At 31.9% G+C, this 26,955-nt stretch overlaps 3 protein-coding genes across 3 annotated transcripts; all 3 read right to left on the reverse strand.

The window, feature by feature from the left end:
• Window positions 1–984: 984 nt before the first annotated feature.
• LOC105133119 (tropinone reductase homolog At1g07440-like) lies at window positions 985–3,026 on the reverse strand. The gene is made up of 5 exons (XM_011036953.1): window positions 2,690–3,026; window positions 2,240–2,447; window positions 1,748–1,961; window positions 1,524–1,630; window positions 985–1,306 (listed from the first exon to the last, which is right to left on the reverse strand). The coding sequence occupies exons 1-5, from the start codon at window positions 2,779–2,781 to the stop codon at window positions 1,127–1,129; spliced, it is 801 nt and encodes a 266-aa protein (XP_011035255.1). The 5' UTR covers window positions 2,782–3,026; the 3' UTR covers window positions 985–1,126.
• A 10,747-nt stretch (window positions 3,027–13,773) lies between these two features.
• Window positions 13,774–16,280, reverse strand: LOC105133120 (tropinone reductase homolog). The gene is made up of 5 exons (XM_011036954.1): window positions 15,918–16,280; window positions 15,623–15,836; window positions 14,704–14,920; window positions 14,514–14,620; window positions 13,774–14,316 (listed from the first exon to the last, which is right to left on the reverse strand). Exons 1-5 carry the CDS (start codon window positions 16,205–16,207, stop codon window positions 14,128–14,130), a joined length of 1,017 nt encoding a protein of 338 aa, XP_011035256.1. The 5' UTR covers window positions 16,208–16,280; the 3' UTR covers window positions 13,774–14,127.
• Window positions 16,281–18,595: 2,315 nt separating this feature from the next.
• LOC105133121 (protein TIC 62, chloroplastic-like) lies at window positions 18,596–21,572 on the reverse strand. The gene is made up of 5 exons (XM_011036955.1): window positions 20,976–21,572; window positions 19,966–20,415; window positions 19,768–19,836; window positions 19,352–19,410; window positions 18,596–19,263 (listed from the first exon to the last, which is right to left on the reverse strand). Exons 1-5 carry the CDS (start codon window positions 21,555–21,557, stop codon window positions 18,735–18,737), a joined length of 1,689 nt encoding a protein of 562 aa, XP_011035257.1. The 5' UTR covers window positions 21,558–21,572; the 3' UTR covers window positions 18,596–18,734.
• Between the last annotated feature and the right edge of the window lie 5,383 nt (window positions 21,573–26,955).

The following is a 26,955-nucleotide window of genomic DNA, read 5'->3' on the forward strand; positions in this document are numbered from 1 at the left end:
TGCTTTGAGTCATGGTTTCATGACTATGTCACGGACTTAAAAAAACTAGCTTGGTTTAACTTTGTTTTTTATTTTATTTTTTTTAAATTTTATTCGTTAATATTAAGTTATTGAATCTTGAGTTTCATGATATTTTTTAATTTTTTTTATGTGGGGTTATCCTAATTTTATGTCTAATGTCATAAGTTAATTGAGTTGACCCATATTTTTTTCTTTAAATTGATTGATTTTTCAGTTTTTTTTTATTCTATAGTTTTTTGAGAGTTAATCTTTATTGTTTTATATAAATTTTTTTTTGTGTAGACTTATCCTAGTCTCTTAATAGAATATAAATTCAATATAGTAACTCGAGTTATATATTTTTATTTTTAAAAATATTAATTTTTTAAATTTATTCTTCAACGTTGCTTAGTTATGAATTTCTTTCATTTTGTTCATCTTGTATGATGAAAACGAACAATGCTTATCCAACATTTTTATTTATTTACATGTTTATTTCGATGCATGAATTTACAGGCCAGTGAGTTCGGCAATGTGCTAACACTCGTTCAAATATTAGGTCGATGGGACAAATACTCTTTCTTGTGTCAGCAATACTAGATCAATCAAATTAATATTTTTTAAATATTTTAATACATAAACATTGCTAAACACACTTAATAAAGTGGAAGGAATTGTACTTCTATGCTTTCAACTTGAATTAATTAAAAAAGATACATTTCATTAATTTAAACGTCAATCACAACATCATATATGATAAATCAAATTCTCGAATAAAATGATGGGCTAAACCTAATAAGAGGATATAAAACCAAATTCGTACTTATCGATAGATTTCTAACTCATTGTTAGTTGCCTGCCGCAGATACCAAGAAATTCTTCACAGGATGGTAGTAGAAATCATTGATTTACAGAGGCTTATTAAGGGAACCAAGATATTTTCCATGACATCATATTTGCATCGATGAAGCACCAAAGCAGAGCTGGAAAAAAACTGACTTCTTTATTTCTCCAGACCCAAATACAACTAGTATAAGAGACTTGAATACATGCATATGGTAATAACAAGCAAATACGATGGACCGTACATCGTCCAAATCCCTCACAAAATGGTTCTAATTCAAGTTTACACAGTGAGACCATTAACAGTAAATCCTCCATCAACACAAATGACTTGTCCTGTTATATAAGAGGCTGCAGGCATGCATAGAAATGCCACCAAAGAAGACACTTCCTTCGGCTCTCCAAGTCGTCCCATTGGAGTGCGAGCCTCAACAGCCTTCAAAAACAATTCATTCTCCAGATCCTGAAACACGAAACACGTTAAAGAATCACTCAATCCCCAAAACATAAACTGCCAGGTGATAATCTATGTATAACAGCATTGATTTTAATTCAAATCATAGAAGTCTTACTAATTAACAACAAAAGGCACATGGGTGTGTTTCAGCAATGTTCATGCTCGCTAGCTAGCTAACAAAGAGCACAGCACAATTACACAAGCATGTATGAAACATTCTTACACGCTCAACAAGTGGAGTTCTGATTAACCAGGGCGCAACGGAGTTAGCCCTTATATTGTCTTTTGCCCACTCGCATGCCAAGTTCTTTGTAAGTTGGTTTATTGCTCCTGCAAGTAAGCACACAAAACTCACAACCTTCAAATATCTACTCTTCATTTCTGAGCGGATGGCTAGCTAGGTTGAAAGAAAAGTCAATCAGATTAAGAAAACATTGAACTGGGTACCTTTAGTTGCTCCATATAGGCTAACACTCACTGATACCACACCAGAAACAGAAGACATAAAGACGATGTTTCCTGCTCCTGAATTTTTCAAAAGAGGATGTGCAAGTTGGCACAGATGATAGGCAGATTCGAAGTTGGTACTCAGGTAACGTGAGATATCTTCGGGAGTGACGTCAATGGTCCTCTGAAAATATAGTATCCCAACATTGTTGACCTAGAGAAACAGGATTTGGTATTATTAATATTATTAGCTCGAATTAATTTTCAGGAAACTATATAAAATTGAATCGGTGCAAGAACAGCATTTTATATTGAGCTCTTAAGCAAGGCAACATTAAACATACTATTAAATGCTAATGAACCAGTGGGGATCAGAATTGAACCCAAAACCTCCAAGAACTGAAAGTTTAGATCTTAATTGCTCTTTAGCGCTAATAAACTAGCTTATACCCACAATGCTTTTGCAAGAGATGTCAATAAAGGGTGACTTACAAGGATATTAAGTTTCCCATCGAACTGAGAGGAGACTGTGCTCATTAACTTCTCTCGTTCAGTTCTAGAGGTAACATCGCAAACCGAACCCGTGACTTTGAAACCCTTCATCTTCCATTCCTGTAAGCATTCATTGAGCACAGACTCAGTCCTCGCACATGTATGGATGGTGGCACCTAGCCCTGCCAATTCCTCCACAATAGCATGCCTGACCATATAAAACAAATTCAGCAAATAGTTAGCCAGCACAAGGAAAAGTCGGACAAAGTAGGCTAAATGAAGTCTCAACGAGGAAACAGGACGAATCGTAAGATCATATATTTGCGAACAGTAATTAAGTGACTGGCTTTTTGGAGAAATTTAACATCAAATTACACTGAACTGAACTGTAAGGTTTCGATGAACAGGGACGAGAAAAGAGCAAGGAAAAGAAGGAAGAGAGATATTTACCCGAGTCCCTTACTTCCACCGGTGACAAGAGCTGTCATTCCGAGGAGTAGCCATCTATTGTCCCTGGTGGAACTGCAATCTGCTTGGGCCATCTTCTCTGATTCCTCTCCAACTTCCTTATCCTTTCGAACTTAGATATGGCATAGCCAATGTATAGATCCAATCGAATTAGACGTGGAGAAAAGTTAGAAATTTACACTCGAAGACTGGGTCTGCATACGACTTCTACAATTTGCGATGGATTAGCTGGTCGTTGGCATTCAAGAGGTGGGGCTCCAAGCGCACCTTGACTTAAAAATGAAGGAAAGTAAGATGGTGCTAAGAAAAGTGGTTGTTTTTCTCATTGCATAAGAAGCTACGCAACATATCAAAACAAATCATAGTACCTTTATTTCGAACACATTCTGAGTATATTTAAATAATTAAAAATATATTTTTTATTTTTTAAATTTATTTTTAAATTACCTCATCAAAACAATATAAAAATATTAAAAGATAATTTAAAACAAAAAAACCAAGTGGTCGAAATGCTATTCCAAGCACTGATAAGCGTATGGGCCCCGTTACCCACGCCAAAAGGAAAAAAAAATCGAACATACCATATTAGTCAAAAGCAGCCCCACTGCTTAAAGACCTTCACGATTGGTTTTTAAAATATATATTATTTAAAAATATATTAAAATAATATTTTTTATTTTTTAACAATTATTTTTAAAATTAGCATACCAAAATAATATAAAAATTAAAAAAAAATTAATTTTAAACAAAAAAAATAAAAAAAATTAATTTTTTCAAAAACACTTTTAAAATATAAAAACAAATAAAATCACATAATTCCTAAATCAAACATAAAATTACCTATGCCTTTTGCTTATCGTGTGATTTTATTTTGAATTATGATCTTGAAAAAATATCAAGTTCCAGCCTGAGAAATATATAAAATATTGTATCTATATATCCTTTTATTCATGAAAAGGAGATGAAATCCAACCTCAATGGAAAACATAGTATCCAAGCTAGGAAAATACACAAAGTGCTTTGATAACAAATGACCTTCCATCGTTGAAATGGTAATGGTCAAGAAAGGAGGGCTACATATAATCCAAATTCTACCTAACATTTCAAGTTCATAGAATGGAGGATTTTCTTTGTTCTTTTATTTTGGTGGTCGTTCCAAACATTGTAATTTCCGTGAAGCTTAAGATGTTTTGAGTCCAACTTTCCCGAGGACCACACCCAAATGCTTGGAGTGTATTTTGTGACATGGTAACTTTTCTTGTTGAAGTTAAAAAAAATTAATAAATTTATTTTTAGATGTAGTTAGTTTGATTAAACTATATGTTTGATAAAAAAATATGAATAGAATTATAGTTGGATACAAACAGTTTAAAAATATTTAGTTAAAACTGTAATTGAAAATGATATTATAAATAAAATGACCACAAAAAACATGTATTATTTTCTTAATTTGCAATTATAAGCATAATTCATTTAAGAAGGCTTTTGTTATTCATGGCTTTAAGAACATGAAAAGATATCGGTTAAAAAATCAACAAGCATAAAATTTAGATAACAATCAAATTCAAGAACATGGAAAGATATCAGTTAAAAAATCAACAAGCATAAAATTTAGATGACAATCAAATTCAAGATGTCACCAAAAGGAAACAAAATGAAAATCAAGGCAATTTCATCATTTATATACTTGAGTTTAATTCAGCAATAACTTATCATTTAAGTATTGTAATTTTTTTTTAATACCAAGACTGATTTTTTAATTTAAGTCAGACAATGGTGCCAACAAGAAACTTATCGTTTAACATTTCCTTCTTATTATCAGCTTTTTTAGACTCTCAACTCACAAAAAAACTAGAGCAATTATATTATCAAAGTCAATTCCAAATAGAAAACTAGAAACATGTATATAAATTGATAAACTATCTATGAAAACATCTATCTTCCTATTAAAATCAACAACATTAAATCTCAACAACAAATTTTATTTGTGTACATAAATTGATTTTTTTTTGTGAATTATCTAAAAAACCTGAAATCACTACTTTAATATACTCTTCAATCTTATTTTCCTAAAATATTTTTTTTACCACCGACATCTCAAACATGAGAAGTTCTAATAAGATTTAGCTCTCATAAATAATAAATATTAATATGTTTCATGCTTCTATTTTTTTAATTTATTTTGCTAGATTAAAGATTAAAAATAACTTGGATCCAAATGTTTCAAAATTTTCTATGATTTGCAATTGCAAATTAAAAGGCCAACTCTTTGTAGAATCATCATGTTATATATCTAGCTTCTTTTTTTTCCTAATTACCATTGATCTTTCTTACTATTTGCTTTTCTATTCATCTCAACCGCTATTAAAATTCTTTCTAGTAATTTCATTTTATTTCTCATATCTAAGACAATTCTAAGACAAGAAAAGAAAAACCATAAATTTTTGAAGTTGAAAGCATAGATCCAAGCTAGCAAGAAGAAAAATCCAAACTAAAAAGCAATAAAAACAAGAGAATACAATTCACGCATGAAAATCAATAAGAAATTACTTAAAACTCATAAAATAATCCAAAGGATGATCTATAAATCTTCATGAGGTTGCCTTTTGAAGCTGTTCAATTCCAAATCCAGGAGATGATTTGTAGAATTACAATAGATTTAGCTCGAGTGTTCTACTATTTTATTTCATTTGTGTAACAATTACAGGAAAGAAGAAGGTTATTTTGGTCTCTTAAGGTTTCAACTGTGAAAAAAAAAAAGATGAAAAATCCATAACATGAACCTTATAGGAAAAGGCTAGTATACAATGTTTATTGTGAACCATATGTTGTATCTCATTTATTAGTGGGTCCAATCAATTTTATCACTGCTTTTTATTGTTACAAAACACTAAATAATTGCGGTACATCCAAAACACCAAAGCTACCATAAATATAAACACACACACACACACACACACACACACACGTATTAAAGACCAGTGCATTTAGCAAGAAAGATACATTATGTCATATCGCCTTAAAGAAAATTGTACTAGCAAGACAATGTCGCTTGTATGCTAGACCAACTCCTAAATTGTTCATGTATTGGATCAACAAAAGCCCAAAACCATGACTATAGGCCTTAACAAGTGTTAGAGACCTCTAGGCCTTTTGATTTGGTTATTAGGTTTATATTATGTAAGGTCTTGTATTCTTAGTGATCAAAGTTTGTTGGCATAATTAAGAGACATGTTGAATTAATATGTTGTTAGTTGTTAAAATTCAATACGTGCTGAAGCAGTAAGTTGTTAGTTACATAAGGTTAGTTATTATAATGTCTATTTATATTCTTATTTTTAATACAAAGCAACAAAGCATTTCACTATATAAATTTTATATGTTGGAGGATTTAGCCCACTTAAAATGATTGGTTATCAACTTCATCTAATCAAGAACCTTACAAAAAGACCCATAAAAGGGAAATTTTACACACTAGAAACTAGGAATGATAGTCCAACTCCCTAGATACCTTAAACCTTTTTAGCTATAATGGATTGATTTAAGAAATCCAAGCTTGAAACTTGATTATGGCCAAGTTTTTAATTAAATTTAACAAGATATTGAACAAGTCAACCTAATTAAATTTGATCAATTATCCAAGAAACTAATCCCCTAGTGATATTATTGTGTCCCAAGATATAAATTATTGTATTGTCCCTTAGTCATTTTGTAATAATAACCATATTTCACGATCTCTATACACTCTTATGAACCAAGAAATGTCTTCATTCTGATACAACAATTATCATAATTGTTTTTGGTCATCTTCAAGATGAGTGTTTGTGCATTTTTTATAGTTATATTATTCTTTGAATTATCACCTTCTAGTAGTTGAATTTATCAAAAGAAACACTACAGATGAATCCAAAATGGTTAAGATAGTAGGGATCCGGTCTAACTCGATAAAAAATGAGTCAAAATAGGTTGAATTGGTTAAAAAATCAATTATAAATGTTAGTTGTTTCGCTAGGGTTGAACTAGGAATATTCTCTAGCCGACGACCTAATGGACTGGTTTGGTGCAACCCACGGCTCGCTGAATAACTTGTAGGCTTGGCTTGGTTGATGGCACAAATTAGGTGGCTCGACTCGACTCAAATATGTCGTGTGTGCAAATTAGTCATCTTCTTCCTCTAACAACAAAAAATATGTTCTTAACAACTTTGAAAATTCAAACATAAAAAAAATCTCATGTTTTTTACGAACAAGACTTTGATACCAATTATTGATTGGAGAGACCATTGATAGTGGTTTTGAAACACTTAAAGGGGATAAAACAATCTACTTTATTTCATAAACAACAAGCTTACATAAATTACAACTCTCTTTCTACTTTTATTCTCACACTCAATAATATAAATTTATCTACATATTTATACATAAAAAAAGTATTAAAAATTAAAGTTCCATGTGTGAAAAATAATGGTAGGTAATAGTGTGAAAGCTGCTGGTGGCTATTGATTATTGGTTAGTGGTTGTCACCCTTAGCCTTTTGGATTGAGTTTGCTACAATATATATGCCATGAATGACATTTTTTTTTTAAACTAAGAGAGGCTTAAAGAGTAGAATCATTTACTATGGGAGGAGTTCAAATGGATAGAGAAGCAAACAGTTGTCTGATACCTTAATTTCTTAAGGCTATTTTCCTCAATTATTGTATTTTAATAGTCAAATATATATATATATATATATATATATATATATATATATATGAGAATAAAATGGAAGGGTAATGTGCTATGGATGAATTATAAAAGTAAATATTTTAATAGTTGGAGGAAGGACTTTAGTTAGTCATCGGGAGATCAAGACTAAGTTTATGTATTTTACTTAGTCATTGGGAGATCGAGACTAAGATCATGGATTTTACTTAGTCGTTGAAAGATCAAGACTAGAGTTATGAATTTTACTTGGTTATTGGGAGAACATGACTAAGGTTATGAATTGTTTTTTAGTCTGCTATATTAGATGGTCAAAGTGAGTAATTTAGGATTGGAATGAGACGACTTGATAAAAAATCTTATGAACATAATTATATATAATTCATTTATATGAATAATTTTCTATTTTAATTAACAATGTAAGTGAAAAGCCATTGAATTTACATTTTGAGAAATTATAACAAGGTTTGTGAGTTAAATTTTAGTGTGTTGAAGAATTGGCATAAACGTTATGATAAATATGTTGATTTCTTATTTTTGGTGAACAATATAAACTTATATTATGATTAACTAATGAATCTTAAAAACATTATAATTATGTAAGTCCATCGCATATTACTAGACAACATTGATTCAATTGTATTATTGTATAGTTGTTAGGTTTATGTATTTCTTTGTAAATTGTATGGTTATAATCATATTCTTCAAAACTTGATTTTGTTATGTGTTAAACATGCAATAACTTTCTTAATATTTTGTGCATAAATATCCTTGGTCATGTGTGTGTAATGTATTGGAGGAGAAATGGAAATGATACCAAACAATGATGAATTGTGATATGAAAGGACCTAATAGGTTAATAATTGAACTGGTAGGATGACTAAGGCTATTGTATAAAAATAATAACGTGTTTATAAACAGGTTATTAAATTAAAAAAAAACATAAAAATTATGATGAATAGATAATTAGTTCAAAAATTATGAAAAGTTTAATACATGACATTTAAGAAAGAGAAAATATTTCAAAAAATAATCTGAAAGTATAAATGGATATGGATAAAGAGGATAAAGGTAGTACTGTAATGTTGTATATATAATCGTTATTCCATTTTGAAAACAAGATAAATGAATACTAGGAAGAATAATTGACAGAAGTTTTGTTTCATTCAATATGTTCTGTAGAGTTTACAATGAGAATATATATACAAGCATGTAGCTAAAAAGTAGGAGCTGCAAGTGATTGAGTCCAACTCAACTAGTTTATCTACATAACTTAAGTTCCAGAGGATAATCTTCAACAGTGGATCAACATTAGCAGTAGATTAACTTCAACCGTTGAAGATTAACTTCTACTTATCTTTACAACACTCCCCTTCAAGTTGGAGCATGAATGTTGAGAATGTTCAACTTGCTTGTTAATTTCTTGAAATTGTCTCTTCTTAAGGCCTTAGTGAATATATCTACTAGTTGAAGATAGGAGGGAATGAATTTTGCAATAATTTGACCTACTTGAATCTTTTCTCTCACAACATGACAATAAATTCTATATGCTTTATACGTTCATGATATACCGGATCTGCAACAATATGAAGTGTTACTTAATTGTCACGTAATAAAGTGACTGGTTTTAAGTGCACCTGTAGATCTTCAAATAGGCATCTAAGCCAAGTGAATTCACATGTTGCAGCAATCATGGACTTGTACTAAGTTTCGGCAAATGACCTAGAGACTGTTTTTTATTTTCTTATCTTCCACGAGATGAGAGAATCTCCAAGAAATACACAGTAACCCAATGTAGTTCTTCTTGCCATATAATAATTTACCCAATTGGCATCACAACAAGCTCTCAGTTGAAAAGAACTGCTAGAAGAAAATATTAAATTGTTACCTGGGTTGTTCTTTAAGTATCTTACTACATGAAGAGCAGAATCCCAATGAGGTTTTCTCGGTGCGTGCATAAATTGGCTTAAGATGTTGACAAAATACATGATATCTAGTCTAGTAATTATAAGATATATTAATTGTCATACCAATCTTTTGTTGTGTGAAGCATCATTCAATATCTCACCTTGGTCATTAGTGAGCCTCAGATTTTGTTCACTGAAAAATCAACAGGTTTAGGTCCAAGAAATCCAACATCGTCAAGAATTTCCAGTGTGTATTTTCACTGAGATATAACTATTCCAGCCTTTGATCTTGCCACTTCCAATCCGAGAAAATACTTCAGCTTACCAAGATCTTTTATGTGGAAGTGTTGTTGAAGAAACAACTTGATATCTTGAATAGCCTTGTCCTTGTTCCTAGTAATAATTATATCATCTACTTAGATAAGAATAATGGTTAGAGTATAACCTTTTTTCTTGCACAAAGAGAGAATGATCTGAGTGTGATTGAGAAAACCCAGCTGTTTTAATGGCTTCTAAGAATTTAGCAAACTAATCTCTAGCGCTTGTTTGAGTCTATACAAAGACTTATGAAACCGACATACAACCTTCTCCTCTTGTCGGTAAAGTCCTGATGGTGGAGTCATATAAACTTCCTCATGCAAATCACCATGGAAAAATACATTAGTGACATCCATCTAGAAAATAGGCCAATTATAGACTGCTGTTAGGGCAAGAAGACAACGGACTGTAGTTAACTTTGCAATTGGAGCAAAATTTTCATGATAGTCCAAGCCTTCTTATTGATTGAATCCGTTGGCTACTAAGTGTGCTTTATACCATTCCACAAAGCCATCAAATTTGTATTTGATTCTGAAAACCTATTTGCTGCATATGGGACGACAATGTGGTGGTAATGAAACTAAAGACCATGTCTTCTGATTTTCAAGTGCAGTGAGCTCAGTTCTCATTACTTCACACCATCTAGGATCACTAATTTCCTACTCATATGTTGTTGGTTCAAGAGTGCTAGTAATATGTTGTTAATAAATACCTGATGGGAAAGAGATAAGGATTGATAGGAAATAAGCTTGATAATGGATATTGAGTACCTGATTGTGAAGAGGCTAACTTGGTTATGGATGCAGAGAGTGGTGACATAGCAACCTGACCATAATGAAAATCATGGAGCAGAATAGAGGTTTGTCGTGGTTGATCGCTGCGACGTAAAATAGGAGTAAGTGTGTTTGATTTTAGAAAAGGAGAAGATTGTGTGGGATTTGATGGTGGTGATGGAAAGTCTTTAGAGGAAGAGGAAGATAATGGAGTGGCAAGGGTCTCGGTTGGTAAGGGAGAAAAAAATAATAGTTGTGGAATTAAGTTGTCATTAAGCTCAGGAAGTATGGTGGGCAGAGATGGTTGTTGAGAGGAATCAGCTGAAGTGTGATTTACGAAAAGAAATGTGTTTTCATGAAAAATAGCATCTTGACTAGTGAAAAATTATCAAGTGGTAACATCATAAACACGATATGCTTTTTTATTAGAAGGGTATCCAACAAAAATACATCAACGAGCTTGTGGTGAAAATTTGGTCAAAGGTTGTAAGTTAGTGGCATAACAGAGACAACCCAAAAGCACGAAGATGGGTTTATGTGAGTGGTTTTCCATATAGAAGTTCATATGGTGACTTATGATTTAAAACTGCGGTGGGAAGATAATTTATGATATAAGTGGCAGTGAGTAATCTCTCTCCCCAAAATTGTAATGGTAAATTTGCTTGGAATCTCAAAGCACGACCAATATTGAGTAAGGTTTATGTTTTTGTTTAACGACATCATTTTGTTGAGGTGTGTAAGGACATGAATTTTGGAGCAAAATGCCATGAGTGGAAAGGAATGGCTTTGAGGAGATAAATTCCAGCCCATTATCACTTTGTATACTTTTAACTTGATAGTTAAATTAAGTGTGGATATAAGTAATGAATAATTTTAACAACCCTTGTGTTTCAGATTTGAATTTTATAAAAAAAAAATCCAGGTAAAACTAGTGTAATAATCCATAATAGTTAAAAAATAATGTGCACCACATTATGTTTCAATTTTTTGTGGACCCAAATATCATAGTGTATATGCTCAAAAAATTTAGTACTTTGAATAGAGCTTATAAGAAAGACAAACTTCACATGAATGTTACGAATCATAAACAAAAGATGCAATTAATTTTGATAGAAATTGAGAGGGTAATTTTGATGGATGTCGTAATCTGTTATGCCAAACAGCTCCTGATGGAAAAAAGACTTGATATGAGATTGGTGAAGATGAATGTGATTCTAATTATGGCATAAGGTAATATAGTCCCTTACTCTACTTTCCCATGCCAATTATCCTTTTCGTAACTAGGTCTTGCAATATAAAGAAAGTGGGAAAGAAGTGAACAGAACAATTAAGAGTAGATGTGAGTTGGCTGACTAAAAGTAGATTCACGTGAAATAAGGATGCACAAAGAACACCATGGACATGTAGGCTTTTGGTAACATTTGCAGAGCCAGCACTTGTAATTTTTCAATAGGAACCATTTAGCAAGGTGACTTGAGAGAACATAGGAACAGTGGCTTTATGAATAACTAAAGTGGTTATATGGTTAATGGCACCATTGTCAATGATCCATTGTAAAGCCTCAAAATTTTGAGTCGGGGATGATGAGCAAAAAAGAGTGGGATTACCTATATAATTTGCAGATACAGTGGATTTTTCGGCTTGAAAAAAAGCTTTGATTTGTGAAAATTCTTTAAAAATGAATTGAAGAGGTTGATCAAGGGTTTGAACAAACTTGATGTTGGTGTGAAATGATTCAATTCTTAGTTGATTTGTAACAGCTTTTTGAGCTCGATTGCTAGGCTGCACATTCTTGCCATGAAGAGCGTGATCGGTGGGAAATCCAATCAAATAGAAACATCTCTCCACTATATGTGTGGTTCCATCATAGTAGGTGCAGTGAAGTCGTTTCTTTGATCCTTGCATAGTTGATGAGCTAGACATCCAATTTCGAAAGAAAACTTGTTGTGAAGTGGAACATAATCTTTTTACATTCATGGCACAAACCTGTTCATGAAATTTGTGCTCAACTAGTCCTCTTTGCTTTTCTTCCTCACACAAGAGTGAATATGTTTTCTTAACAATTGGTAAAGGTTGTATGAGCATGATTTGCCCTCTAATAGCTGAATAGCTCTCATTTAATCCCATAAGAAACTGACCAAGTCTCATCTTTTCTTCACTGTCTAACAGTTGTTTCATTCCACCACACTGCACTAAATGGCTAAACTGCTCATTTTTAATTCATCCCATAATATTTTTATCTTGGTGTAATATATGAAGATGGAATCCTGATTATATTGCAATTCTATGATGGAATGCTAAACTCGATAATTACCTTGTGAGAATCGTTCTTGTAAATCCAACCAGATTTCAGAAGGGGTTTCGACATAGAAAACACTTTTGGCAAGCTCTTGGTTTAAGGAGTTAAGAATCTAAGAAAGAACCATATCATTGCATCATTGCCATAACATGTATTTAGGATCAGATTCACCTGGTATAAGTATGGCTCCATTGATGAATCCCAAATTATTTTTAGCGCTGAGACTTATTAGCATGGAACGTCTCCACATGGCATAATTGGTTCCATCAAGAACTTTTGGAACAAGAGTCATGCTTGGATGATCTATGTATGAATAAAAAAAGGATCAATGGTTAAAAAGGAATGCTCTGAAGGGTAGTATTTTGATTAGTATTGATTGAATCACTACTATTCTCTATTGGTGGTTTTGCAGAAGTTTGGTTAATGTTTAAAGTTTCATGTGCTTTGATACCATGAAAACAAGATAAATGAATGCTAGAAAGAATAATTGACAAAAGTTTTATTTCATTCAATTCAATAAGTTCTGCAGAGTTTACAAAGAAAATATATACACAAGCATGTAGCTAGAAAGTAGAAGCTGCAAGAGATTGAGTCCAACCCAACAGTTTATCTACACAACTTGAGTTTCAAAATATAATCTTTAATCAGCAGCAAGTTGATCAACTTCTACTTATCTTTTCAACACATTTTATATAGAGTATACAATAAAGCATTATAAACGGATAAATAAAATCTAAGAATGAATATTTGTAATATGAAAAACAGAGAGACATCATGATTCTATATATAGCCCATTTTTTATGTATATTGAGTAAAAAATACTGTCTTATTGCATATGAAACACGGGGTCTTACAAGTAGCTAGGAAAGTTGGCAATTCGTGAGCTGTGGGGTCCTCGGTTGGTTTCAGTCAGCCATTACTGCATTGTTTATCTAGAAGCAAAGTTTGGCAGATGAGTCCCACGAGCACAGAAATGGAAAAGATACTCTCGAAATAAGAAAAACAGATATTTTTAAGCATTGATGTCACAGCGAGTAATTCCCTATCCAAATTAATGAACATGATGAAAAAAAACCAATGATCCATATAAAATGAATGAATGCTAATCTTCTGGTATTACAAAAATATTAGAAATTACTCTTTAACGTATTAGAAATTATCCGTAAACTGTTAGGTATCCTCAAAGGTATAACCGAAATGCCCATAAAGCACTATTTAGCTGATCAATCGAGCCCTTCAAGTTCAAGGAGGGATACATGAGGTAGCATGAGTAAGGAATATTCAACAAGATGAGGAACAATCTAGCTAATGAACATGAGAAGGGCGGAGAAATCTCCTTTTGCTGACAAGTCTCCGCAGGAGCTATCCAAAACAAACAAGCTCACCGTCTCGAAAGAAGTAAAAGGTGAATTGGGCACCTCTAACCATGACTCGGGAAGAAACCATTCACCGACATCCCTCCATCAATGCAAATAATCTGACCAGTAATGTAAGATGATGCAGGTAAACAAAGGAATGCCACCAGAGCTGAAACCTCTGTAGCTTCTCCAAGACGCCGAAGAGGAGTTCTATCATATACTTCTTCTAAATAACTTTTGTTGCTGAGGACCTAGAGTGAAGACAACAGAATACATATAAAGAATCATTATTCAGAACAAATTCTATATAACTAAGTCCACTCCAGGGCTACACAGTACATGGCATGTTACACTCGAACATGCTATAGCGAGAGGAAAGCAGCACCAAATACAAAATAAATAACGGGAAAGGAAAAAAAAAACATAAATCACAGAAAAGAGAACTAACTTGTTCCACCATTGAGGTTTTGATGTACCATGGTGCCACAGCATTACTTCTTATGTTGTCTTTTGCCCATTCACAAGCCAAATTTTTTGTTAGTTGGTTGATTGCTCCTGAGACAAACATTATGCATCCAGTCATAAACACTTACAGTCAACAAGCATAAAGCAAGATTTATGTCATATGGGTTAATCACCTTTAGTCACTCCATGCACAGACATTGATTTCAGTGAGACAAAGCCAGAGACCGAGGATGTGAATACAACACTTCCCTCTCCTGATGCCTTTAAAAGTGGATAAGCAAGTTGGGAAATATGAAAAGCAGATTCAAAATTGGTTGTCATGAGAGTAGAAAACTCTTCTGGTGTAAACTCTACCATTGGTTTTCGAATGTTTGTCCCAACATTATTAACCTACAAATTCAAAATAACAGGTAATGCCCTTTGCTTTGAGAATATGAAATTCGAGGAAAACAATTTTAGTCGTTAAGAGAGTATTTCATTATCTCTCCCACTTATTTGTTGAGGCGAAACCGATCCAATTGATTTTGTTAAGTTATGATGAAAGCAATCAATAAATGTAACTTTTGTGCAAATATGGCACGGTTGATCTCATCATTCATCACCGCAAGGTAGCAATGCTAGCATACACTAAGCTATAATCACTACAACCACTTGATTCAATTCAAGATATCTTAAAATGAAATTATTTTTTTGAAAGTAATTTTGTTCCACTTCCAAGCATTGGAATAACTAAACCACTTAGCATATGAAAGAACATTACTGAGTTGTGGTCTGCCCGGACCAGGATGCTAGAAATGTTCTCTTACTCTTTAGTATTTCTTTGTCTAGTATCAATTTCCTCACTAAAAGTAGCAGCTCTCAAGACATAAAGACTTTACACTTGCACTTAACTCTAACCGGCTTCCCTTAGTGACATTACTGAAGTAACATTACCCCTAACAATGATCTTTCATTCCCAAATGAAAATTCAAAATGTACAAAACTAGAGCTACAGAAAACACTTCCCTTTCACTGATAAAGACAAGTACTCGCACAAAATTACATGTATAACATTCCATGTAAGAAAAACGAGGAAATGATGAAAGAGCTTACTAGGATATTGAGCTTGCCACCAAAAATTGAAGAAACAGTCTCCATAAGCTCCTGTCTTTGAGCTCCTACAGAGACATCACAGACTGACCCACTAATCATCCCACCAGAACATACATCATTCCAATCCTCTAAGCACTTATCAAGCTCACTTCCATTCCTACAACACGTGTGCACTCTTGCTCCAAAACCCACTAATTCCTCCACAATTGCTCGCCTAAGAAACAAATAAAAAATGGTATCCAAATTCACACTATAGTTTTTTTATAAAAAAAATCAAACGTAGATGGATAAGTACCCTATTCCGCGAGTTCCGCCGGTGACAAGAGCTGTTCTTCCGTGAAGGTTCCATCTGTTTTGTCTTGTGCTGCTGCTAGAGCTTGTATTGTCTAACATGTTTTGGGGCGAAGTGAATCTTTTCGTAGAATAAAGTGGAGACTTGTTACAGATATTTGTATGGGCAGCTTTTGATTTTTGGGGCTTGAAAGAAAGGGTTGAATGGGGAGCGGCGTAAGTTTTTAAAGAGAAAGGAGAAGAAAAGGAGGGGGAGGAGAGTGACAGTGGAGTTGATTTCAGTGTGCGAGACATTGCATTGCTTTTGAGTTTTGATGCCAGTTAAACAAGAACACCCTTTTTATTACTTCTGCAACTTGCAAGCGAAAGGAGACCACTTGGACTTTGGACCAGTAAGAGGTTACCAAAGTTACCCCACAATGTAAGGGTTTTTATTTTTAGTTAATTCTATGAACATCACTTTGAGATTCAGTGGAGGTAGTTTTTTTATTTAAAAATATATTAAAATAATATATTTTTAAAATTTTTATTTATTTTTTATATTAGCATATTCAAATAATAAAAATATTACAAAATATTAATTTAAAACTTTTTAAAAAATTAAATTTATCTTAATAAAGTTTAACCTTGAAATTAATCAAAACAAAACATATTTGGTTGTTGATTTAATTTTACAACACACAAGATCCGGTTTGGTTTAAGGTTCAGATTCTGGGTTTTGATCAGGTTATCGGATTGACTAAATCATTTTAAAAAAAAATTAAAATGATATCATTTTAATAAAAAAGCAAAAAAAATAAAAAATAATGAATTTTTATTTTATTTTGTTTTTTCTTTAACATGGATTGATCGGTCGGATCTAGATTGACCTGTCAGGCCAGATTAAATTTTAAACTATACACATAATCATATAATAATAAGAAAAAAAAACATGCAGACACATATGAAGAAATAAAATGTATAAAATGTGTACTCAGAGATGGGGGCATCAAATTAATTTAATACTTGAATAATTTCCACTTTGATTTTATGCATTTTCTTTAATATCTTTTTCTTAACCATAATTGATAAACTTAACTCGGAATTGACAATATAAATTTTAGATTATACATTCGACAAATTAACTTATATTAATTAAAAATAATTATTTTAAAAAATTAAATTAAATCGTAATCAAATTGATGAGATAAAATCAGGTCTTACTCCAAGTTACTGCAAAAGTTGAGAAATCTTTCTAAAACCTTCAACAAAATGTCATGTAAGCGCAGAATAACGAAGAAAGTTTGCTTGGAAGGTTGGACAAATGGAGGGATAATAAACGAAGTAATATATAAACCTAAGGATGAAATAAAATTAGTAATACAGAAGGAGATTATTTGGCAACTTCCAAACCTTGAGGGTGTTTTGTAATTAAAAAAACTAGGAAATTTGTTGGATGTTTGTTTTGATTTACACACACACACATGTCAAAATGAATCTTAAATACTCACTTGTGGAGACCAATTTAACATGTAAGATCACTTTTGTCTTTTGTAGTAATGTTTATTTTTTTATCTAGAAGGAAGGAGTCCTTGTAACCCCCATACTACTACACAGAAAACAGCCAGTTCATGAACAAGAAGGTGCACGCCAAGCAAGATTATTGCTCGATAATGGATACTGATGATCAACTCATCCAAGAAAATCTCCATCAAGGAAACCCAGATCATGAACAAGAAGAAGGTGCACGCCAAGCAAGGTCCCATGAGTGCATATTTTGCAAGAGAGGTTTCTCTAACGCACAAGCACTGGGAGGACATACATGAATATTCATCGAAAAGACAAAGCCAAGCTCAAGCACTCTTCGAGTGAAACTCAACAATCTTTGGGCATCCCAAGCAGAAATCCCTCGTTTTCTTCAGCTGTTACAAACCTAATGGAATCCAAGTCAAGCAAAGATGAAAGCTCGATCAAGTGGCCTTCTATTGTTGCAAAAGCTGGAAGTGATAATGATGACACTAAGAGGGACAAAACCCATGTTGGTGAAATCCAGAAACTAGGATTTTTTTTTCTTCCAAAAATCATATTCCAGTGATCAAGATCATCAAAAGCCAAGCAGCCAGGTTCATGGTACGAGCAAGGAGAGCTTGTCGTCGAGCTCAGAGAATATTCCAGTAATGTTGTTGTTGTTGTGGCTGTCTTTCTCTCTCAATTTAGACCATGGAATATTAATTAACAGCATTATTTTCACAGTAGTTTGGGCCAACATTTCTCCAAGCTACAAACACAGAAGGAACTCGTGATGGATTCTTGCTTGGACCTCATAATTTTACATTTAAATAATATCACAACCAGTCAGCCTTTTGATATTAGTAATTTAAGACTACCATTACTTGCAAAGTATGAAGGAGATCGTGCAGAGCCATATGGGTTAGTTGATTATTGTTTAAGTAATTCCATTCTTTCAGGGGACACTAGGAAAGTTATGGAAAGCTGCCAGGTCCCTTCAAGCAGGCTTTGAGATAGCCCTTGCATTCGGCATTAGCAACTTCAAATTTTCCAATATCTGCTGGATTCTAATCTCCATACCGCATGCATCCTTGCATCTACTTGCATGTCCATATTGGTCTAGAGCATGAAGTGCTAACGAGAGAGCCAGAAATATTCGAATTGGAGCCTTTTCCAGATTGAAGACCTTTGTTTGTCATATGAAAAATAATTTGAAAGCTTCAAAATGGTGCATGATAGGATTAGACTCACGTTCAACAGCATTACAAACTTTAGACCAAATCTACATCAATATAGCCTGAAAGATAAGATGGTTACAAAACAATTAATTGTCTCAATCATCATCGATGTATATGGTTTCTTGCTGAAACAGGCCACCAAACATCTTCCGCAATTCTGTCTTTGACTCCGTCGACTCTTTAGCCTTCGGCTTTGGCTCCTCCTTTGGTTTCAAAGCAAGAAATTTAGGTCCTGACCGTTTAACTACAGCTTTCTGGCCCGGCAAAGAACGAGCCTTGGCTTGTCCCCTGACAGCAGCAATCTGCACTTTTGTTTTTTCACTAGTCGTTTGAACCGCAGTTGAAATCTGGGAGCTAATTTTTTCCCAAGATAACCCCGAACCAATTTCTTTTGCTTTATCCAGGAAGCTTTCCACTGACGCCCCTGCAGCCTCAGCCTTCTCCTGGGCTTCTTCAGCTAGACTAGCAGCTTTAGCTTCTTGCTCTGAAAGCTTTTTCACTTCCTCTTCCAGCTTTTTGGCTGCCTCAGATGCTTTCTCAACTGCTATCCTTGCCTCTTCCTCTGCCTTCGCCTTTGCAAAAGCTTCTGCATAGACTTTTCTTCTTCCATCTTCAGGAATGGCACTAGATGCAATCATCAAACGCACTAATTAGCCAATTTTATTTTGAGAAACAGCAGACCAAGTTGAAAGAAAAATTAAAACCCAATTACCTGAAAAGCTCATTTACAGGCCTTGATGGTGCCGATGGACTTGTAAAAACTTCCACAACCTGATACAGAATACATACAGCAACAACACTTCATAAGTCATTTGCGATCAGTAAGGGTACAATTTTCACAAATGAGAGCAGGAAAGTTCTGCTACAAACTTTTTTATCACCGTATGATGAAAGAAATAGGAAAGATGTGTGATGTGTAAAGGAACTAAGGACATTGAAGGTTCATCATGAAAATTTAAACCAGAATCATTCTATATCTGTAATATTTCTTAGTTGTTCCATCTTTTTTTTTAACTTTCTTTCATTTCAGAAGTGGAGTCATTTAAATGTTTTCTTTAAATAAATTAGAAGTGATGACCGTAACCATGTTTCTATAATTTCCAAATCCCAACCTTCTCATACATGTACCTTATTTTCGGCTGCCGACGTATCTGAGAAAACATTTGCCACCACCAACGCTATCTGGGACTTGGCTACCTAACAATGTGAAATCCAAAAAATAAAATCCTTAAGAACAATGAAAGAACTAATGGAAACAACAATATGCAAACATAAAAAATAAACACTATGAAAGAAACATGAAATTAATTGCATACATTACATTACTTTGTAGTCGTCTGCACTGGTGCTTCTTTCAGCTGACACAACTACATTATAAGAACTCTCTGGTGAAAAGTCTTCAGTCAAACTTGTTTTTATAAAAGTATACTTAACATCTGTTTCAATCACTTTCTGCAATAATTCAGGTACAGAAAGCTGAGATTGAGAGAACAGGTTGTTAAAGAATGATTTGAATCCATCTAGCACATTGTAAGTCGATGCACTATCTATGTTCCCATTATAGATTATTGCAACATGGCCAACTCCTGCTAGCTGAGCAGCTTCGATTACTTGCAAGGCATCCAACGTGGAGACCTCAGAGGTGGGACCATTCTCTGTAGGACCAATTGTAACCACTGCTTTGCTTGCATTGCCAATTGCTTTGGCAATTGATTCTGTATCTTGGAAGGTGGATTCAACAGCATTGAGGCGCTTTACTTCTTCATTTGATATAATCTGCGGCAGGAATAGGAAGTTACAAGTATAAAAGGATATATCAACTCTGTGTATCATAGTAAAACGTTGCTATCCGTACCCATTTTAACTATAGAGAAGCTTATCCCAGACGGACAGAAGAAATTTATACATGACTGAAAAATTTTATGAGTACATTGCTATTCTATACTTGAAGGAACAATTTCGACAGAAACCTGTTTTGGAAAATCTGAATCCAAAGAATGGAGTCCTCAATCAAAAGTTGGGAGAGGATTCTCACAATCCATGAAGTGGAATTAGTGTCCAAGTTGGAAACCTTAAATTAAATATCGGTACAGCCTGAGTAGGGTTTTTTTTTTTTTTCTATCAAGATGCTTTCCTTTCCACTGGTTGAGTCCAGCAATGTATTTCAGGATAATTTGACCTCATCAAGCAGAATGTTCTTTCTTGGATATCCCTGTGAACTTGATCCACTAAATATGCAACCCTTAGGATTGGAATAAACAAATAACTGCTATAGTTTTCGATAAATATCAAATTGAGATAGAACCAAAATTCTCCAGTTGTGCGAGGTAGCTAACCTTATACTGGGCGGCAAGACGAGCCAACTCCTGAGCAGCTCCAAGCTCAGGAACCCCAGCTCTTACACTAAAACCTTCACGCAGTAGCGTCTGTGCAATACGAATGCCAGCCTGCCCAGTAGCACCAGCAATAAAAACCGTACCAGGGTCCTTCCTTCTTGAGTTCCCAAATGACAACCCAGAAGCAGGCTTGCTCACAACAGGTACCAAGGACTTCACACCAGGTATCTTGCCAAAGTTGAAATTAAAGGGACTTGAATTGCCTGAACCATCAGTTTGACTTCCTTCTGATGATGAGGCATCATCTTTTGGTTTGCCAAATTGAAATGGAGAGAAGGGTCCAGCTTGCTTGGCAAAGACCGTGAGTCTCGGGTTCTTGGGAGTGTGTCTTGAATGGGGTGTTGTGTTCGGGAGAAATGAATTGGAGGTCAGAGTTGGAGCCATAGAAGTGGAAAAGGGAAGTTTCCAAACGATGCCTCCCTCCTTCGAGTATGTGTTGTTTTGATGTTTTCTAATGCAGATCCATCGTGTCTTACAGCTTGTGCCCTGTGGCCATCTTGGTGTTTTTAGTTTGGATATCATCGGGATGGGGAGGCAACCGACTGCAGCAAATGAACTTGGGCCACGTAGTCACATGTTATCTACTTGGAGAAAATTTGGCACCAGAAGTTTTATTCGCCATTTTTCCATGTTTAGCCACAAGAAAATGGCGCATGCTTTGCACGAATCACGCATGCAAGAGTTAGAACTTTCAAGCTTTATACCTAATATATCTGCTTGACCCCCGCAAGCCAACAGAATCATTCTTTTTTAATTTATTTCCCTGATCTGTGATTATTTTTGTGGTTAATTTAAAAAAAATATTGGTTTTTTATTTTTTTTATTGTTTTGATATATTTATGTTAAAAATAAATTTTAAAAAATAAAAAAATATAATATTTTAATATATTTTCAAAATAAAAATATTTAAAAAAAAACTATAATCATAATATCAATCATAATCTTTAATTCATTCGCTCTTTTAAAAATTAATTTGTTTAGTATAAAATGTTATATAGAAAAATATTTTAAAAAATTTATTATATAAAAGTATTTTTTTAATTTTATTATATAAAAATGTTTTTCAAATTTCTATATCTTTTAATAAAAAATATTATTCTATGTATATTTCTTGTAAAATATTTTACAAAGAAAAAATCAACAAGAAAATTTTATATTCAATATATATACTTAATTTATATACTAAAAAATATTTTTAATTTATCAAATATTTTATAAATAATAATTTATTTATAATATTATTTAATTATTTCGATTATTATCTCATCCCAAAACGATCTAATAAAGAGACACTTAAATCTAACAATTCGTACAATTGATTCTTCACTTTCCCCTTAGCCACATATAATATCATAAAAAACATTAAAAAAATTAGTATTTTACTATGGACTGTGAATACTTTTAATATGGATTAAAGCAATGTTTATCAAGGAATAGTTGGTTGGTTCTCTCGATAAGTTCTAGATATTTTGCTTTTTGTCATTTTTTTTTTAATGTGTGTGGCGTGATGTGAGTTGCTAGGGTAGTTGATGATATGTCATTCCATGATTTGTTCAGCTAGGGTAGTTGATGATATGTCATTCCATGATTTGTTCAGTAGAGAGGAACTAGTAGTTAAATACAAGCCTTACCACGATGTACCTGATTGCATGGTAACTCCTGATTTTGGTTGATTTTGCACGAGGTGACACTGATTTCATTGTTATTTCCCTTTGTTCTAAGCAGGTATAATTGCTGTCATCGCGTTGAGTGGCGCCGAGTTGTTTATTTTAATTATTTCTATTGAATTTTGCTAGATTCAAGGGGCAAAGAATGAATTTTGCGTCTAAAATTTTCTAGGTTTGGCTACCCAGCAAAACCTGATTTCCTGGACTCGTCTCCTAAGCCAAACCCAACACAGGTAGGTTTGGCGGCACAACTAGGCCAATGCAGATGGGTGTTAATACTATTAGAATTATTATTAATGTAAAAATATTATTATTTTTATTATAAATATTATTATTTTTATTATAATTAATTTTATTAATATAATAATTAATTAATTTTAAAAAATATATTAAAATTAGAAAATAACAATAAATTTTATTTAAAGATTTTAAAAACTTGGGTCGGATAAGTTTAATGTTATTATTAATATTATAAATATTATTATATTCATTATTATCTTTAAATTTGAAAAAAATATTATTACTATAAAAAAACATAAATTTAATTTGAAGAGTAAAATCAATTATTGTTGTTGTTGTTGTTGTTTTTGTTATTATCATGGATCTGGCATCCCCTTTCAAATCCACGTAATTTGGATTAAGCGAGTTTATTATCGTTATTAAATTCATAAAAAATATTGTTAATATTTAAAAAATCATAAATTTGATTTGAAAAGATTAAAAACTATAAAAATTTAAATTAGACGAGTTTAATATTATTATTATTAGGAATACTACTACTACTACTATTGGGATCATTAATAAATTTTTAAAAAAATATTATTACTATTAAAAAAATCATAAATTTTATTTAAAGAGATTAAAAAATTGGGCCAGATAAGTTTAATATTGTTATTAATATTATAAATGTTATCATATTTATTAATATTATTAAATTAAAAAAATTATTACTATAAAAAAATATAAATTTGATTTAAAAGATAAAATTAACTATTATTATTCTTATTATTAACTTGGATTTGACATCTCCTTCTAGACCGAAGTCACTTGAGTCTTGTAACCTCACCTGGCTAAGGCTCTTGGATCTGATATTCAGACCCGTAGCTCTAGTATTGTAGTCAAATTCACTTAAACTTGGGTCAGACAAGTTTAACATTATTGTTAATATTAAAATATTATTATTATTATTATTACTAAATTTTTAAAAAATATTATTAATATTAAAAAACAATCATATATTTGATTTGAAAGGTAAAATTAAAAGTTATCATCATCATCGTCATTAATAAATTTAAAATAAAATATTATTATAATTAAAAAAAAATCATAAATTTGATTTTAAGGGATTAAGAATTATAAAAATTTAGATTAAATGAGTTTATTATTATAATTCATATTAAAAATATTATTATTTGTATTACAAATATTACAATTAGTACTATAATTATTATTATAAATATTATTCTTGAACAGCTAAACTCAATACTTGGCTAGCTAACTAATAAGCATCACTAAAAGTTTATTTGGAAGCGTGGTTGTGGTTATTTTTAAATTATTTTTTATTTTAAAATGTATTAAAATATTATTTTTAATATTATTTTTAAAATTAGAATATTAAAACAATGCAAAATATAAAAAAAAATTAATTTTAATAAAAAATTAATTTTTTTAAAATACAAGTTGACACGTTTTTCCCAGCCATATCTAAAGCTGATCATTGTACATTGCACGGCACCACTCCAAACCATTCCGATCGCTAAGTTATAATTGCAATAAGCATGGCGATGAAAGACAACATTTGAGAACAATTAGGCATGATGAGGAAAGACCGATCTAGCAGAGTAACTGAATATAACAGTCAGGACTCTCCTCCTGAAAGTCCGTAGTCTGCTTAACATGGCTAATGGGAAACACCAACGGCTGTTTCCGAGGCTCAACCTTGAAGTCGGCTGGCCGGTTTAAGTGTATGTTTGGTACTCTGGTTCGGAATGTTTTTACACAAGTCATCCGCCACCTTTAGAAAGATGATGAATTAAGTTTTACTCAAGTCCAGATTCCTACAGCTATGCCATGCCATGGTCAATATATGGTCAAAGAACTAGAATATTGCTATCCATATCCATCACAATGCCTCTGCATATGCCTCCCTAATGATGAGGCATCATGGGCATTACCATTCACTTCCTAAAAGAACCAGATTCATCACACCGGCACAAACAAATCCAAAGGCAAAACAAAAGATGTGTGTGTGTGTATATATTGCTTCCAATATCCTTATATTTTGGATTGTTGTCGGTAAATTGTTTGTGTGTTTTTCTCCTCATTATTAAAATATATAATTTTTTTTTATTGTTTGTTAATTTCAATTCTTAAAAACGTACTTATTTGTTATTGGTATTTCAGAATCTATCCTCTTTGTTTTGATTTTTTATTTAGGTTTTTTCTTTTTTATTTGATTTAGCCTTTCAATTTTAATTTGTGTATCTTATATTTTTTAATTCGTTAATTTTTTTTTATTTTTTTTCTTTTCCTCGACTCTTTTTTCAAAGTTCTTATATTTTTTAGTATTACCCTTAAAATCAAATTTATAGTTTTTTTCAACAATAATAATATTTTTTTCAGATTTATTAATAATAATATCAATAACAATAGTAGTAGTAGTAGTAGTAGTAGTATAGTAATAGTTAATAATAATTTTAATTGTGATAGCAATAGTAGTATACTAACAATAATGTATACCTTCAGTACATCGAAACTCATTATCCATAGATAAAGAAAAACCATTTCAACATCAAAAACAACAAAAACTAGAGCAAATATATAATAAAGGATTTAAAATTGTAACCAAGCATCGCACATTAGTTTTGTACCGGATTCATAACTAGAAAGTTTCTTTTTTAATTAGGGATAAAAGGCCCGGAATTAGATGGAATAACACTTGATATTATTAGAAATGCCTAGAAAAATATCATATTTATAAAGCAGAAACATAGGTGCACTCCTATGAATGTAAAAAATATACTAAATTATTCAAGTCAAATTAAAATTAATTGTTTAGTCAAAATAGCAATAACAATAATTATAGCTATAACAATAATAATGTTAATGATGATAGTAATAAGAATAAGAATAATAATAACAATATTAGTTATAATGATAGTGATAATAATAATAATAATAATAATAATAATAATAATAATATCAATGATAATAATAATAATAATAGTGATAGTGATTACGAAAATAATACTAATAATAATTATGATATTATTTATTGATAATGATGGTAGTTGTTATGATAGTGACAATATTAGTAATGATAATAATAATCATGAAAATAGTAATTGTTATAATAATAATAATAATAATAATAGTAATGATTCATTATTTGATATTATATTCATCATTAGATTTTGGATTAATTGAGAATTTAGTTTTATGATTGACTTTGTTTTGTTTTTTATTAGCTTATCATTATCTTAATATTTTTAAAAAAAAATTATCAGTTTGAAATTTTTTTAAACGTTAAATCATGTTTTATTAATCATCAAAGTTGCATTCGAACCTATATGATAAAAAAATATACTTTTAAGTACTAATCACAACCCCCTATTCAGCTTATTACTAGTCCCTAATAATCAAAGCGTTAAAATAGAAAAACAATTTGTAAATTCCACAAAGTAAAATATTCATCATTCAACTTCCATTAATCTATTCAGATAAACAAACTCTCATTAAATTTATATATCTGCTCAATACCTTTTAAACAAGCTATTAATAAACCTTTTTATTGTGCTCAATATATCAACACATAGTTATAGGTCTTTACTTGGAAGAAAATAAAATTATTGTTCTAATGTTTAAGGTTAACTTCCTTGGGTTGAGATTTTTTTATTTTTTGTTTTAAATATATATACATGTAACTTAAAACACAATGTATATTTAACCCATGTAACAAGCTTTCGGCTAATAACTCCCAAACCAGTTGGTCTTAGGGCATTAGGTGTTGAGACACCCCTACGAGCTTAGTAACTCAGGATGCAGATACTAATACGTAAATAATGTAATGTTTAATTTCCTTAAGCTTTTCTCCTCAATACATGTAACAAGCGTTGGGCTAATAACTCCTAACTTAGTTGACTTTAGGGTATTAGGTGTTAAAACACCCCTTCGGGCTTAATTGCTTAGGTTAGGGAGGCTACGAAACCAAACTTATCTACATTTTTATTATCATCATTTTTTTTTCATTTTTT

This window comes from Populus euphratica, unplaced genomic scaffold (genome assembly GCF_000495115.2).
Source record: "Populus euphratica unplaced genomic scaffold, PopEup_1.0 scaffold42.1, whole genome shotgun sequence".
Lineage (NCBI taxonomy): Eukaryota > Viridiplantae > Streptophyta > Magnoliopsida > Malpighiales > Salicaceae > Populus > Populus euphratica.